The sequence below is a fragment of the Leptonychotes weddellii genome, chromosome 1, assembly GCF_054177405.1.
Source record: "Leptonychotes weddellii isolate Sample4059 chromosome 1, ASM5417740v2, whole genome shotgun sequence".
Lineage (NCBI taxonomy): Eukaryota > Metazoa > Chordata > Mammalia > Carnivora > Phocidae > Leptonychotes > Leptonychotes weddellii.
Genome location: NC_138369.1, coordinates 10,102,383 through 10,115,943, shown reverse-complemented (window position 1 = coordinate 10,115,943; position 13,561 = coordinate 10,102,383). Strand labels below are relative to the sequence as shown.

Below are 13,561 nucleotides of genomic sequence, written 5' to 3'. Positions count from 1 at the left end.
ATTTGAAGGATACAAGGCTGTTCAGAGGCAGGGGCTAGACGAGGGGATCCTATTCGTAGTAAGGGGCCCTGGCTGCTACCTCCCCGGAGCTCCGCAGACCCCAGTTTGGGACCCCTTCTTGGCCCTGGGCCAGGCCCAATCCCTCCCTCCTCCTCGGTAAGCCCCAGAAGGGGGTGGGGCTGCTGCTTCCTGAGCCCGCCTTCATCCCGTTGCTACCGCCTATGATTGGCAATCTAACTAGGCCAGGTCATTTCATAGCTCTGATTGGTCTGGACGGCCGTCCGTCGGCATACGGCCCCTCCCCCCGGGGAGAGACTTAAAGGGCCGGCTCTCTCGGGGGCCGCGGGATGCCCCCGCGCTGACCGCCGTGGGCCCGAGCCCGCCCGCGTAGACGCGCCGGGCCGACCCCGTGCCACCATGTAAAACGGCGCCGGAGGCGGACGCTGGCTTCTCCGCCCGGGACCCCTCCGCCCTGCCCCGGGCTACAGAGCCCTCGATGAGGTGAGCGGGGAGTGGGCTCTGGGAGGGGGACATCGAGGTCCCCGGGGCTTCCACTTCGGAAGGGGGTGTGCACAAAGCCAGTGCTCGGGCTCTTAGGAAACCGCGGAGCCCCAATGGCTTCGACCCCGCCGCAGGGCTTACTAGCACCTGAGAGGCAGGGATCTGGCTCTCTGGGGAGGGGACCTGGCGTGGCGCATCTGCGTCCCCCTCCGCAATCCGGGGTTGGGATTCCACTGGAGTGGGGGGACGCGACCTGCTTCCCCTCTATCAGCAAGTACGGGCCATCAGAGGCCGTGCCTTCGGCATGTCTTATCCCCGCGGCGCCCAGGATGGGGACGGGGGAGGGGTTGGTCCCATCTCCAGGCCCTAGACAATGGGGGTGCGCTGCACGGGTATCCCCCTTGAGTTATGTAACTGCCTGTGGTTGCCATGGACACGGGGGGGGGTGGCCCAGGGAGCAGGATAGAGGACCGGAGGCCCCCAGGGAGGGCTCTACCTTCTCCATCCTCATCTCCACCTTTGGGGATTGTGTGTCAGACCCCCAGAAGTCAGGGTACTGACGAGGGTACAGACTGGGCTTCAGCTTGCCCGTCTGTGATATAGACTCAGTCTGGGTCTTGCGGAGCTGGACAAGGCCTTCTGGAGCTCAGTCCCTAACGCCCTCTCCCAGGGCCTCACCTTTCAGGAGTCAGGTTCAGGGGCCTGGATGGGGGCTCGATGGAATCTGCACCTTCCTTTTTAGATGCCTTCTGAGGCAGTCAGAATGTGCCCATTTGGTGAAAGTAAGTTAAATGAGAATGTGTGCAGGAATGAATGGATGGATGAATGAATGAATGGGTTATGGAAGCCATAGCTGTTATAACCCTGAGCTGCGGGGGGGGAGGGCTCATTTGCCACAATGTCCCCTCCTCCAAGAAGCAGCCCTGGACTATACCACCTTCCCTATGGACCCCTCTTGGGGTCAGCCATAGCCAGGTCCTTCTCTCTAGGATAGACTAGGCTAGCCAGGAGGGTAGCCGACCACCATGCGGGCACTGACCAGACAGACAGACAAAACATCTTGGTGCTTGGCTAGCTCTGGCCCTCCAAAAACTAGAGCCCAGAAGGGGCCTCCTAGTTCAGCTCACCTGATGCAGGCGCAGGGAGTGGGTGCTGTGGGGGTGGAGGGCTCGTCGTTTAGATGGCCTCTGAGATGGTTGTGCCCCCTCTTGCAGGACACACCATGCTGACTGGGGTGACCGACGGGATCTTCTGCTGCCTGCTAGGCGCACCGCCCAACGCAGTGGGGCCGCTGGAGAGCGTCGAGTCCAGTGATGGCTACACCTTTGTGGAGGTCAAGCCTGGCCGTGTGCTGCGGGTGAAGCATGCTGGGCCTGCCCCAGCCCCCAACCCACCTCCACCACGGCCAGATACTGCCCAGGGGGACCAGTCTGGCTTGGTCCGCTGCCAGCGCCGAATTACCGTGTACCGCAACGGGCGGTTACTGGTGGAGAACCTGGGCCGGGCACCTCGAGCTGACCTCCTGCATGGGCAGAATGGCTCCGGGGAGCCGCCGGCCGCCCTAGAGGTGGAGCTGGCCGACCCAGCGGGCAGCGAGGGCCGCTCAGGCTCAGGCGGTGCTGGGAGTGGCAGCGGCGGGCGCCGGCGGCGAGCCCGGCGCCCCAAGCGCACCATCCACATTGACTGTGAGAAGCGCATCACAAGCTGCAAAGGTGCCCAGGCCGACGTGGTGCTCTTTTTCATCCACGGTGTTGGCGGCTCCCTGGCCATCTGGAAGGAGCAGCTGGACTTCTTTGTGCGCCTGGGCTATGAGGTGGTGGCACCCGATCTGGCCGGTCACGGGGCCAGCTCGGCACCCCAGGTGGCCGCAGCCTACACCTTCTATGCGCTGGCAGAGGACATGCGTGCCATCTTCAAGCGTTATGCCAAGAAGCGAAACGTGCTCATTGGGCATTCCTACGGGTGAGCCAATGCTGGGGTGGGGATAGGGGTGAGAGATGGGGGTAGCAGGGACTGGACACCCAATCGCCAAACGCTGACTTCTCTCCTTGAAAACTCTCATTAACGTCTGTAACAAGATAGGGATTCCCGCCATCACTGCTATCATTATGTATTCTTTTATTTATTTTTTTAAAGATTTTATTTATTTTTTGACAGAGACAGACACACAGAGAGGGAACATAAGCAGGGGGAGTGGGAGAGGGAGAAGCAGGCTTCCTGCTGAGCAGGGAGCCCGATGCGCAGCTTGATCCCAGGACCCTGGGATCGCGACCCGAGCCAAAGGCAGACACTTAATGACTGAGCCACCCTGGCGCCCCTCATATTCTTTTAAAGCAGTGTTTCTCAGTCCCAGCACTGCTGACGTTTTGGATTAGGTCATTCCTCTCTTTGAGGGGCTTTCATGTGCACTGTAGGATGTTTAGCAGCATCCCTAGCCTCTACCCACTGGTTGCCCCTGGCACAGTGGCCTAGTGATGGTCATGACAATCAAAAGATGTCTTAAAAAAAAAAAAAGTGTCTTCAAATATCGCCACAGGTTCCCTGGCAGTCTGAATCATCCCTGGCTGAGAACCAGTGTCTTTAAGTTCAAAAATCAGTTGCTCTGGAGATCCCAAGGCCTCCAAGGAAGAGCTGATTAGAATCCTATAAAGTCTTTTTACAAGGGCCCGGGTTGCTGTAATTCACTCCCACTTAGAGGGGTGATACATAATACCATCTAGCATTTAGGTGAGTTCCCACTGCATTGAAGACTGGGCCTGGGTGCCTGATCACTGCCAAGTGGTACCACTCTCTTTTACCCAGGAGGAAAGGCAGGATCTGACCAGCCTAGTTTGAGAACCACTGTTTTAGCGGTGTGGCCCATGCAATTAGACAAGAGAAAGAAACGTCACATATGTTTCGGAAAGAAAGGAAGCCAGGCTGGGAAGTAACATGGCTCCTATTTGTTTATATAACACCCCCAAAAGGGGATGCTTATGCTAAATGTTTCCTTCAATTAAATGAGCACCCATCTGTGGTAGTTCCTGTGACCTCATAGCAATGCTATAAGGACAGCCCAGTTACTATTCCACAGATGTGGAGATGGAAGTTCAGAGAGGTTAGGCCATCTGCCCAAAGGCACACACGGAGTCACTGGTACAGTTAAGTCCAACTGACTCTTGCTTGTATCCTGTTCCTCTTTACAGCTAGGGTTGGCAAATTTTTTCTTAATGGGCCAGATAGTAAATACCTTACGTTTCTAGGACATATGGTCGTCTCTGCTGGAGCTTTACAACTCTACTGTCATAGCAAAAAAGCCCCCATAATTGTAAACAAATGGGCGTGGCTGTATTCCAATAAAACTTTATCTACTAAATAACTTACACATTTACAAAATGGTAAACTCAGTTTACAAAAACAAATGGCTAGCCCACAGGCCATCGTTTGCCAAACAAACCCGGCTTTAGAGAGAATGAGGAGCTGGACTGTGGGGGCTCTTCAGGCTGCACCTTGCCACCCTGCATAAGGCAGGCTGATGTGCCATGCCCAGAGGCTGGAGAAAGAGGATCCTTACAGGGAAAGGATGCACAGGAAACAGGGACCTGTTTCTCTGGGAAACCAAAGAGTAGCAGTCTAACTGGATTGCTTTCTTAACACTTGGCAATAAGTAATTCTTACCCATTTGGGGGTCATGGCGGCTTTGAGGATCTGATGAAAGCTCTCGATTTGGATCTTCTCTCCAAAAAGAAGGGGGAAAAAATCACTGTTAACACACACATAGTCCTCTAGTTTGGGGGCCCTCAAGATGCCCCCCCCATCCCTCACTCCCATCCAGTGCCCGTGGGCCCCAGGGGAAGAATGTTGGCCTTCAAGGACCTGTCTCTGGGTGAGGGGAGGGCATTAACTCCCTCACTGCCTGGATCCTGCTGACCACCCCCCTTCAACCCTCCCCGCCACCCACCTACCCACTGGCAGTGTCTCCTTCTGCACGTTCCTGGCACATGAGTACCCAGACCTGGTGCACAAGGTGATCATGATCAATGGCGGGGGCCCCACAGCACTGGAACCCAGCTTCTGTTCCATCTTCAACATGCCCACGTGCGTCCTGCACTGCTTGTCACCCTGCCTGGCTTGGAGCTTTCTCAAGTGAGTCACCCCGGCCCTGGCGGACCCTGGGCATCTCCCTGAGTTGGGTGGGAGGGGAGGCCGTGTTGCTGCTGGGATGGGCATTGGAGGCGCCCCTGGTAGCCGGGCTGGCACGAGGCCTCCAGGAGTGCGTCCCCACCACCAGGGCTGGCTTCGCCCGCCAAGGAGCCAAAGAGAAGCAGCTACTGAAGGAGGGCAATGCATTCAACGTGTCATCTTTTGTCCTGCGAGCCATGATGAGTGGCCAGTACTGGCCTGAAGGTGACGAGGTCTACCATGCTGAGCTCACTGTGCCCGTCCTGCTCGTTCATGGCATGCACGACAAGTTTGTGCCGGTGGAGGAAGACCAGCGCATGGCCGAGGTAGGGCCTTGGCACCTGAACCCCGCCCCCTCCATTCCCTGCTCCTGTGCTCCAGGGAGATTCTGCCTTGTGCTCCCAGGGAAGGGAGAGCTTAGATTGAGAGTGCAGTCCAGAACGTGGGGCTGCCCTGGACAGGTGTCAGGATTGGGTGCTTTCCCCACTGCACATAAAAGGTGCTCTGCAGAGCTGGGATTTGTATAAGTGACCAGGGATGCAATACGTAATTCTGGGAGAGGGTGGGCCAGAGGATCTTTAGATCAGACACTACCGAGAAAGGGTCTTGGGATCCTCAGCACTCGGAATAGCTCAGGACCAGTAGTTCTTAACCAGCAAGGATTCTGAGCCCCGGGGGGACATTGGAAATGTCTGCAGACTTTTTTGGTTGTCATGTATGAGGAGGAGGGGCTTCTGATATCTGGTGGGTGGAGGCAGGGATGCTGCTCAGCATCCTGTAATGAACAGAATGATTCTATGGCAAAGAATATTCCCACCCCAGGTGTCAGTAATGCCAAGGTTGGGAAGCCTGGCATGAGAGACCTTGTCTTGGCATGAGAGACCTTGTCTTTCTAGCTCCGTGATTCTCACCCAGCTGTGAATTTGATCCCTAGGGATATTTGGCAATGTCTGGAGACATAATAAGTTGTCACACTGTGGGGTGGGGGGAGTGGGTCACTGCTACTGGCATCTGGTGGGTCAAGGCCAGGGATGCTGCTCAACATCCTGCGGTACACGGGACAGCCCCCACCACAGAGAATGATCCTGCCCTATATGTCAGTAGTGCTGGGGTTGAGAAATCCTGCTCTGGACGTACTGTAGCCACGTCATAAATGTTGAAGGAATATTGAGTTGAGCTCCACTGGGGCAACAGGCTATCCTCCAGCGCCCCCTTGGGTGGAAGTAGAGGGATGAAGGGTAGACCACAGGAGGGACTTCCTAAGGCTGCAGGCCTGGTGTGGATGGGCTTGGGTGTCCCAGGGCAGCCTGCCTTTGCCACGCTGAGCCTGTTCCCCCCGCTCCTCCGCAGATCCTGCTGCTGGCTTTCCTGAAGCTCATTGATGAAGGCAGCCACATGGTGATGCTGGAGTGTCCGGAGACGGTCAACACGCTGCTCCACGAATTCCTGCTCTGGGAGCCCGAGCCCTCGCCCAAGGCCCTGCCCGAGCCCCTGCCCGCGCCCCCAGAAGAGAAGAAGTAGCCGCTGGGCCGGCCGGGCATCGATTGGTAAGCCGAGGAACAGCAGGAGGAAGCCAGGAGCCGCCCCTCGTCCGCAGCGCGGACCACCTGGGCGGGCCGTTCGCTCTGGTGGGCGGAGTCAGGTCAGGGAGACGCCCCCAGGCCGCCTGGGTAGGGCCTGGCATTCTCGGGAGCCAAGTGGATACACCGCTCTCCGCTTCCATCCTGCCGGACCCATCGGTGTTTTGGGGCCGGAGCCGGAACCCCCGTGGAGGATGACCTTGTACAGAAGCCCCTGCCCCTCAACGCCACGGCCGAGGCAGGCCCCCCACCCCGCTCTCTGTCTTCCGTGTCAGCCGTGCTTGATCCTGGGACCCTCCGGGGGCCCCGCCTCATTGCCCGAGACCCTCCCCACCCCCATTTCTTGGCGCTGGGAGCTATTGTTGCCCAAGGGGGGGGGGAGGGGGAGGGGGGCTGGCGCCACCGAACCTGCACATCTCAACTTGTAACTCAATAAAAAGAAGTGACAATCTGAGTCTCCGGACCTGTGCTGGGTGACGGCAGGGCAGGGTCGTCCTGAGCCTCAGTTTCCCAGTGTGCAGACTGGGCGGATGCGGGCGCCAACCCCTCAGGGCTGACTTGCGGAGAAGTGAGGGCGTTGGTCTTCCAGGCTTGCTTCCCGAGTTCTCCCTCCCTCCCTCAGAATGCAGGGGCTGCTTGGGCAGTATTCCCAGAGCAGAGGCAGATGGTGAGCTCCGGGTCCCTGGAAGGCAGGAAGCCGTCCAACTGAGGTTCATACAGGGGTTAAGGGGAGGATCAGTAGATGTTGCATGGGTCGGAGCTGCCATAATTGAGTGCCGCCTGTATACAACGCCCTGTGCCAAGTGCCTGATGCCGTCGGTTCATTGAATCCCTTTTATCCCATGCCACTCAGTGAGTCGGTACCTCTTACTATCCCATTGTATCTTTCAACCTGGTTTAAGGTCACTTTTGCCATGAAGATAGTTTTTGTTTGTTTGTTTTGAAGCAGACGAATCTGCCTTTCTTGTCTGGCAGAAGGATCTCCTGACCTACAGCCATGCTCTTACTCCTCTATATTTTCTAATGTATGTATCTCAAGGTACACCTCTGGCTTGTGTGAACGGTGAGGGGAGAGCACTGTCCCTTTAGTTACTGCATCTTTGGTCCTTTCCCCACTGGTTTGTAAGCCCACGTTTAGTTTAGACCAGAGTTCTCATGGGGGCACTGTTTTCCACTAGTAAATTTTTTTAAAAAGTATTTATTTATTTGAGCGCACACCCGCATGAGTGGGGAGGCAGAGGGAGAGGGAGAAGCAGGCTCCCCGGTGAGCAAGGAGCCTGACGCAGGACTTGATCCCAGGACCCTGAGATCATGACCCTAGCCAAAGGTAGACACTTCGCCGATTGAGCCACCCAGGCACCCTCCATTAGCAAATTCTGGAGACATTTTTAATTGCGGCAACTGGGGGTGGGAGGAAGTGGGTGGAGCCCACTGGACAGGACTGCCCCTACCGCAAAGAATAATTCGGCCTCAAATGTCAGTAGGGCCCACACTGGGAAATCCTGTTAGACAAATCTCATCTCTTTTGAGTCTTTTTTTGAGGTGTGTGTGTGTGTGGGGGGGTGTCTCTGGATTCTTTCCCAGTGACTTCTTTGTGAATTCCTGCGTATGTGGCACACTTTTAATTGCTATCACTTTATCAAGAGACTTGGTGTCTGGGAGGCCTCCTCGTCTTATATATGAGGAAAGGGAAGCTCAGAGAAGTTTCCTGAGTTTGGTCAAAATGGTAGAACCCAGGGGCGCCTGGGTGGATCTGTCGGTTAAGCGTCAGACTCTTCATTTCGGCTCAGGTCATGATCTCAGGGAGGTGGGATCAGGCCCCATGGGGGGGCTCCCGCTCAAGGCAGAGTCCGCTTGAGATTCTCTCCCTCTGTCCCTCCCCCAGCTAACGCATGCTGTCTCTCTCTAAATAAATAAAATCTTTAAAAATAAATAAATAAATAAAATGGTAGAGCCCAGACCCACTCCAGAGGCCTGGCCCCTGATTACCATACTAGCCATTCTCCAAGAGTAGCCAGGGGCTCAGCCTGCAGGAATTGAGGCAGGTGGGACGGGCCGGGGTTACATCCCGCCCCCTGCAGGACGTGGTTCGCTGAGCCGCGATGATGGGCAGATGGCCAACCCAATGAGGCGGCGGATCCTCCCAAATCTCTAAATACACTAAATGCTTTGAAGAAGCAACTCCCAGAAAATAAAATGATCCCGTCAACACCTCACCAGGATGGCAGCTTGGCATTTACTAAAGCTCTTAACACGTGTGAAGTCTGAAATCGCATAGCATCACCAAGGAATGGCGGTTATTTATTGCATCTTCTAGCGAAAGAAACAGCCTCAGGGAAGCAATGGAGACCCGAGTTGCACAGCTACCCTGAGGAGGGCTGGTCGCTCACCCAGACCCCGGTCGACCTCCCGGGCTCTGTCCACGTCACCACACACAGTCGGCCCCTGGACAGCATCACGGCCTCTCCTTTCCCCAAGAGATTTTCCACTTGCTGGGCTCCTCTGAGCCACACACTGTATTTCCTGCCTTTGTTTACTCCGGTCTCCACCATGACCCCCTGAGGTAGGACTTGTCACTGTCCCCACTGTACAACTAAGGAAACTGAGCCTCAGGAAGACAAGTTCTTGGTCCGAGGTCCTACAGCTGGGAAGCAGAGAAATCCGGCCCTTGAGTTTGGCCGCTTCCCCCAGCCCATACTACACGTGAGTCCCCTGTGTCTGGGAGATAAAAGCGGATTACACAGACAGGACCAAACTGCCAAAGCACTAGCATATTCTGAAGCACTGGAATGTTCCAAAGATCCTCTGGTTCCCTACTTGCTCTCCCATGACGGGAAGCTCCAGAAGCTCCATCTGTAACAAAGTCTTCCCTCAGCTTGAGGGGAAGATACACCCTCCTGCCCGCCGCCCCCTCACCCCTGGCAGCCTTCTGGAGATGGGTGGCTGGCATCAGCATGGGGCAGCTGCAACATTCAAACACCCTGATCTCTACCTAGGCTGGATGGCAGCTCCCCAGTACTCAGCCACGCGCCTGGATGTCCTGGGGCCGCAGCTCTCGCTCACCCTCAGCCAAGAAGACAAGGAGGGCGCGGTGCAGCAGATGCACCCCCAAGCGGCGGCGCCGGGTGGCTGACCAGCCCGCCACGACTCCATAGCAGTGTCCTTGTTTCTGGTTGGTCAGCGTCTGGATCCCTGGAGAGATGAGGGGTCAGGCATCCTTGGAAACCCTTGCCAGATGTGACAGGGAACCCACTGCATATTGCTCTTAAGCAGGGACAAACCAATAGAGCAAAATATATACGCTTGCAGGTACATAGTTGGTGCTCAATAATTGCTCATTGCATGAATGAATGAACAACTCTGAGAGGAAAAGGGTGAGGTAATCAGTAGATCAAGGGTCCTTCATGTGACCCCACCCCCACCCCACAAGCCAGGCACCTACCTAGAGCATCCACAAGACACGCCTCTCGAGTATAAGCCTCCACAGCAACCACGTGTTGGAAGCAATGCAGGGAGACCACGCCACGACCACTGGCCCAAATGTCCAAGATCTGGTGCACTTTGGGGCAGGCCTAGGGGACCAGGGTGGGGTCAGGGGTCTGCCCTCCAATCCCCTCCTCCCTTCACCTCCCCATGGCCAAGTTGCCCCTGCCATGACCTTGATCCTTAGCCACACCTGCTTTCCTGGCTGCCGACGGAGCCTGAGGGCCTCCCAGAGGTGGACATCCGGCCGGGCCCGTGTCCCTTTCCCCACATAGAAGATGGCACGGACAAAGGTCCGAAGGCGTTCAGCGGGGGTCAGTGAGAAGGCTCGAGCTGGCAGGTCCTGAGTCTCCCTGGATGAGGGGAGTAGCTCAGAGAGGAAGAAGTGATGACAGTTGCCCCGGAGACAGTTTCTAAGTTCACAGAGCAACCCGAATCCATGTTCAGTGAGCCCCATTTTCTAAGGCAGAGAGTGGTAGATGCTCCCTAGGGACACTCAGCAGCTTGAACTTGGTCTAACCAACCTTTTAAAGAAGCTGATGCCCAGACACGGCCAGTCCCCCTTATAAAGATACAAAGCAAATAAGAACCAATCCCAGGATTTTCCAGCTCCCACCTCTGAGTCATCCCTGCCCCAAGTACCTGGGGTCCAACAGTAGATACGTGAAACTGGATTTCACGACCCCCTCCCGCCACCTTCTCTTGGGATCTGGCCGCTCAAACTGCTGGGCAAGCACATCCTCATCTGCCTGGGCATCTGGGATACAGCCTGTCCGCAGGGCTTCGGCGAGCTCTGGGCTGTGCCCTGAAAAGTCTGAGTCCCGGGTGGGGGGGGTGGGGGAGGACTGAGTCAAGGCAGACAGAAGAAGGGGCTGTTCCCAGAGACAAAGAATAAAATAGGCAGGACTGAGAGACAGGGGTCTCCAGGAATTCCTGGAGGCTCTTTGGACTCTGGATGCCCCTTACAGACTAACCAGGAGCAGCATGGGCTTCTTCCAGCCGTCGGAGGTGGTATGGCCGAGGGAAGGGTGTGATGGGGCCAGGACTCTCGCCAAGCACTCGGAGCCCTCGCAGCAAATCCAGGTCAGACATGGCAGGGACCGGAGGGCACCAGCAAGAGGGGACAGGGTCCCTGCCACCTGTGGAGCTCTCCTCGTCCTCCGTCAGCCAGAGGGCAGCCACATCACTGTCGAGGGACACCTCTTCGTCTTTTAGGAAGGGGGAGTCGGGGAGTCCAGGCGGTGGTTCCCGAGGGGGACTTGGGGCAGGGCTCCCACCAGGGAGGGATATGGCGGAGGGGGAGGCATCTGGAGAGGTCAGGGTCAGGGCCTGCAGACGGGTATTTAGTTCTGCCTCCCTGTCTGCCCTGGCAGCTCGATGCACCAGCTGTGGGGTACCTGGAGACCTTGGCATCCTCTGGGAAGGTTGAATACCAGGCAGGAGTCCCTGCTTGGTCTGGGGTAATGGCCCAGCCCAGGAGGAGGTATGCGGAGCTGGATCTTCAGTTCCAGAAGCTTCAGTCGCAGTGACAAAGGAGGTATCTGAGCGGTAGTCCCATAGTCCTGGGGGGGACTCCAAGCCGCTATCCTTGTCAGCAATCTCAGGGTGGGCAAGGAGGCTGGGGGTTCTGGGGCTGACCTCCAGGCCCATGTCCCTGCCATCACGTCTGCCCAGTGCTGTGGAGCCCGGGGTCACATTGGGAGGTCCAGAGGGGCTGGTGTCCAGCCCCTTTCTCCAGGGGTCTGGGCCTGAAGTAAGAGATGAGAATGAGGGTGAGAGAGGAGGGGTGAAGAGAGCCAGAGACAGAGATGGGGGTTGGATCAGACAGAAAGAGGCAGGGAAAGAGTCGGAGGTAGACAGCTTTCCGCAGACGGTACCCGTGAGCCAGAGCCAGAGAGGGGACATCAGAGGGAGGTGCAAATCTAGATCAGAGGTTAGGCCCCCGAGGACGCGTAGGCCCCACTCACCGTCAGCCTCGGGCTCAGGCTCAGGCTCCTGGCTCTCTGCCCGGGTCTGGGTCGAGGTCTTGGTCCGAGTCTGGAACTCCCGAAGGACGCGCGCGCAATCCTGGGCCCCCTGGTGCTCTGCCAGGTCCAGCGGCCGCAGTCCGTCCTGCGGCGGCGCGGTCAGCAGGGGGCACCCGAGGCCCTCTTCCCTCCCTTCTTCCCTCCGGGTTCGCCCTGCCACAGGCGCTGGGCTCCCACCTGGTCTCGCAGTGCGGGGTCCGCTCTGTGGCCCAGCAGTAGCTCCAGGCCACGGCGACAGCCCCAGGCGGCAGCCACGTGCAGCGGCGTCAGGGCCTCGACCGAACTGGGGCAGGAGCGGAGGAGGGCTCAGCGGAAGAGGGAATGTGATCTCTGCCTCCGCACCCCGGAACCTTGGCTCTCGGGCTCCTATCGCCACCCCCCAGCCTGAGACACCATCCTTGGATCCTAGACACTGCGCCCTCGGCCAGACTCAAGCCTCTTCTCTCTGAGCCTAGAGCTCCCACCGCCAGATCCGAACCTTTGATCCCTACTTGGCCCCGGCGCAACCTCACATCCACCCTCTGTCTGGGACCCTAGCTCCCGCCCTTGGATCCTCAGGAACCGCCCCGAGATCCCCAAGCCCCACCTTTGGGCAACGAGCCTCCGCCCCTGGGCTGTGGGATGCTCTCTCCCAGACTCCCAGTTCTCGCCCTCGGACTCGGGAGACCCCTCCCCTGCGCGGTTCACCCCGCCCCGGGGCCAGGCCTCGCCTCACCGAGAGTTGGCGTCCCCGCCTCGGCGCAGCAGGGCTTCGAGACAGCGCAGACCGCGCGAGGGCCGGGCTCCCGCCGCCAGGTGCATGGCTGCCGCGCCATCCGCCAGCAGCAGGTTGGGGTCGGCGCCGCGGCTCAGCAGTTCCTCCACCGCCCTACGGACTGGAAGGTCAGAGTGGACCACGACCCCCGCCCCGCCCCCGGCCCGGTCCCCGCCCTCACCGCGGCTCCTCTTCCCGCAACGCTGCCCGAAGCCGCTGCGCCAGGCCGGCCGCCGCGTCCATGCCGGGGCTGTAGCGGAGCCCCGCTGCCCTGCCCGCCGAGTTCCAACTTCCCGCCGCGCCCGTGTGCGCACGCGCCGCCCCACCCCCCGCCTCGGGCCTCCGCGGGCCGGCGCCGCGCAGTGTCCCCCACCAAGCTGACCTGCGCCGCACCGGCGTCCACATCGGGGCGCGGGAGCTCTAGCGCCTGCGGGGGCCCGTGACACCGAGTGGCGCTCAGGCAGGGCCTGGGGCCGCCGATAAGGACCTGGGCGGGTGGAGGCCGCCGAGTGTGCCATTATCTCGTCTCAAAAGCGGGGAAAAGCGAACTCACCCTAATAGAGGGGTGGAGCTGCTTCCCGGGACCGGAGGTGCCCACAGGGCATTACGGCTCCCGGAACGTTTTGCCCAGGGGGCCTCCGTGGACGCGCACAGCCTCGATACTGTGTAAGGCTTCAACTAACAGCTCCCGCCGCCCTCTCCGGGTCGCCCGTTTTCACTCCCTGGGAAACGGGAAAGGCCACTACTTCGGAGCTCTGGGCTGCTGAGGGCCTTAATTTTCCCATCTGCAAAATGGGAGAATAATCTCTTCCAGGCTGGTGTGAAATGGCACGAGTTTCACCACAAGGGCCTGGCACATAAGTGTCCAATAAATAAATGCTCAGAGGTGGGAAAAGCTGTTGCTCAATAAAGCTGTTTCCGGGGTGCCCGGGTGGCTCAGTTGGTTGGGTGTCTGCCTTCAGCTCAGGTCATCATCTCAGGGTCCTGGGATGGAGTCCTGCATGGGGCTCCCTGCTCAGCAGGAAGTCTGCTTCTCCCTCTGCACCGCCCCCCAT

General features: G+C 58.3%; 2 protein-coding genes across 6 annotated transcripts; one reads left to right on the top strand and one right to left on the bottom strand.

Annotated features, from left to right (window-relative positions):
* The first annotated feature begins 295 nt into the window (after positions 1-295).
* Positions 296-6,707, top strand: ABHD8 (abhydrolase domain containing 8). 2 transcript variants are annotated; one of them, XM_081815161.1, is made up of 6 exons: positions 296-501; positions 1,172-1,283; positions 1,716-2,463; positions 4,456-4,626; positions 4,772-4,988; positions 6,013-6,707. In XM_081815161.1, exons 2-6 carry the CDS (start codon positions 1,244-1,246, stop codon positions 6,181-6,183), a joined length of 1,347 nt encoding a protein of 448 aa, XP_081671287.1. In that variant the 5' UTR covers positions 296-501; positions 1,172-1,243; the 3' UTR covers positions 6,184-6,707. The 2 variants fall into 2 exon arrangements, with proteins under 2 accessions (XP_081671287.1, XP_006749804.1); XM_006749741.3 differs by lacking the exon at positions 1,172-1,283.
* Positions 6,708-8,500: 1,793 nt separating this feature from the next.
* ANKLE1 (ankyrin repeat and LEM domain containing 1) lies at positions 8,501-13,046 on the bottom strand. 4 transcript variants are annotated; one of them, XM_081815132.1, is made up of 10 exons: positions 12,889-13,046; positions 12,468-12,620; positions 11,930-12,035; positions 11,693-11,837; positions 10,700-11,473; positions 10,368-10,539; positions 9,919-10,078; positions 9,685-9,814; positions 9,306-9,434; positions 8,501-9,095 (listed from the first exon to the last, which is right to left on the bottom strand). In XM_081815132.1, the coding sequence occupies exons 1-10, from the start codon at positions 12,909-12,911 to the stop codon at positions 8,881-8,883; spliced, it is 2,007 nt and encodes a 668-aa protein (XP_081671258.1). In that variant the 5' UTR covers positions 12,912-13,046; the 3' UTR covers positions 8,501-8,880. The 4 variants fall into 4 exon arrangements, with proteins under 4 accessions (XP_081671258.1, XP_081671253.1, XP_081671269.1 ...); XM_081815127.1 differs by lacking the exon at positions 12,889-13,046 and adding an exon at positions 12,688-12,799; XM_081815154.1 differs by lacking the exon at positions 12,889-13,046 and adding an exon at positions 12,688-12,799 and having other exon boundaries at positions 8,974-9,095; positions 9,235-9,434.
* Positions 13,047-13,561: the final 515 nt, after the last annotated feature.

What these genes read in the sequence shown, in the direction of transcription:
- ABHD8 (XM_081815161.1), top strand. Translation starts at nt 1,244, where the DNA reads ATGCCTTCTGAGGCAGTCAGAATGTGCCCATTTGGTGAAA. An exon ending in AATGTGCCCATTTGGTGAAA is followed by an intron (nt 1,284 to 1,715) that starts GTAAGTTAAATG and finishes CCCCTCTTGCAG; the next exon opens with GACACACCATGCTGACTGGG. An exon ending in AAGACCAGCGCATGGCCGAG is followed by an intron (nt 4,989 to 6,012) that starts GTAGGGCCTTGG and finishes GCTCCTCCGCAG; the next exon opens with ATCCTGCTGCTGGCTTTCCT.
- ANKLE1 (XM_081815127.1), bottom strand. Translation starts at nt 12,749, where the DNA reads ATGGACGCGGCGGCCGGCCTGGCGCAGCGGCTTCGGGCAGCGTTGCGG. An exon ending in ACCCCGCACTGCGAGACCAG is followed by an intron (nt 11,838 to 11,929) that starts GTGGGAGCCCAG and finishes GCGCCGCCGCAG; the next exon opens with GACGGACTGCGGCCGCTGGA. An exon ending in AGAAGCCCATGCTGCTCCTG is followed by an intron (nt 10,540 to 10,699) that starts GTTAGTCTGTAA and finishes CCCGGGACTCAG; the next exon opens with ACTTTTCAGGGCACAGCCCA.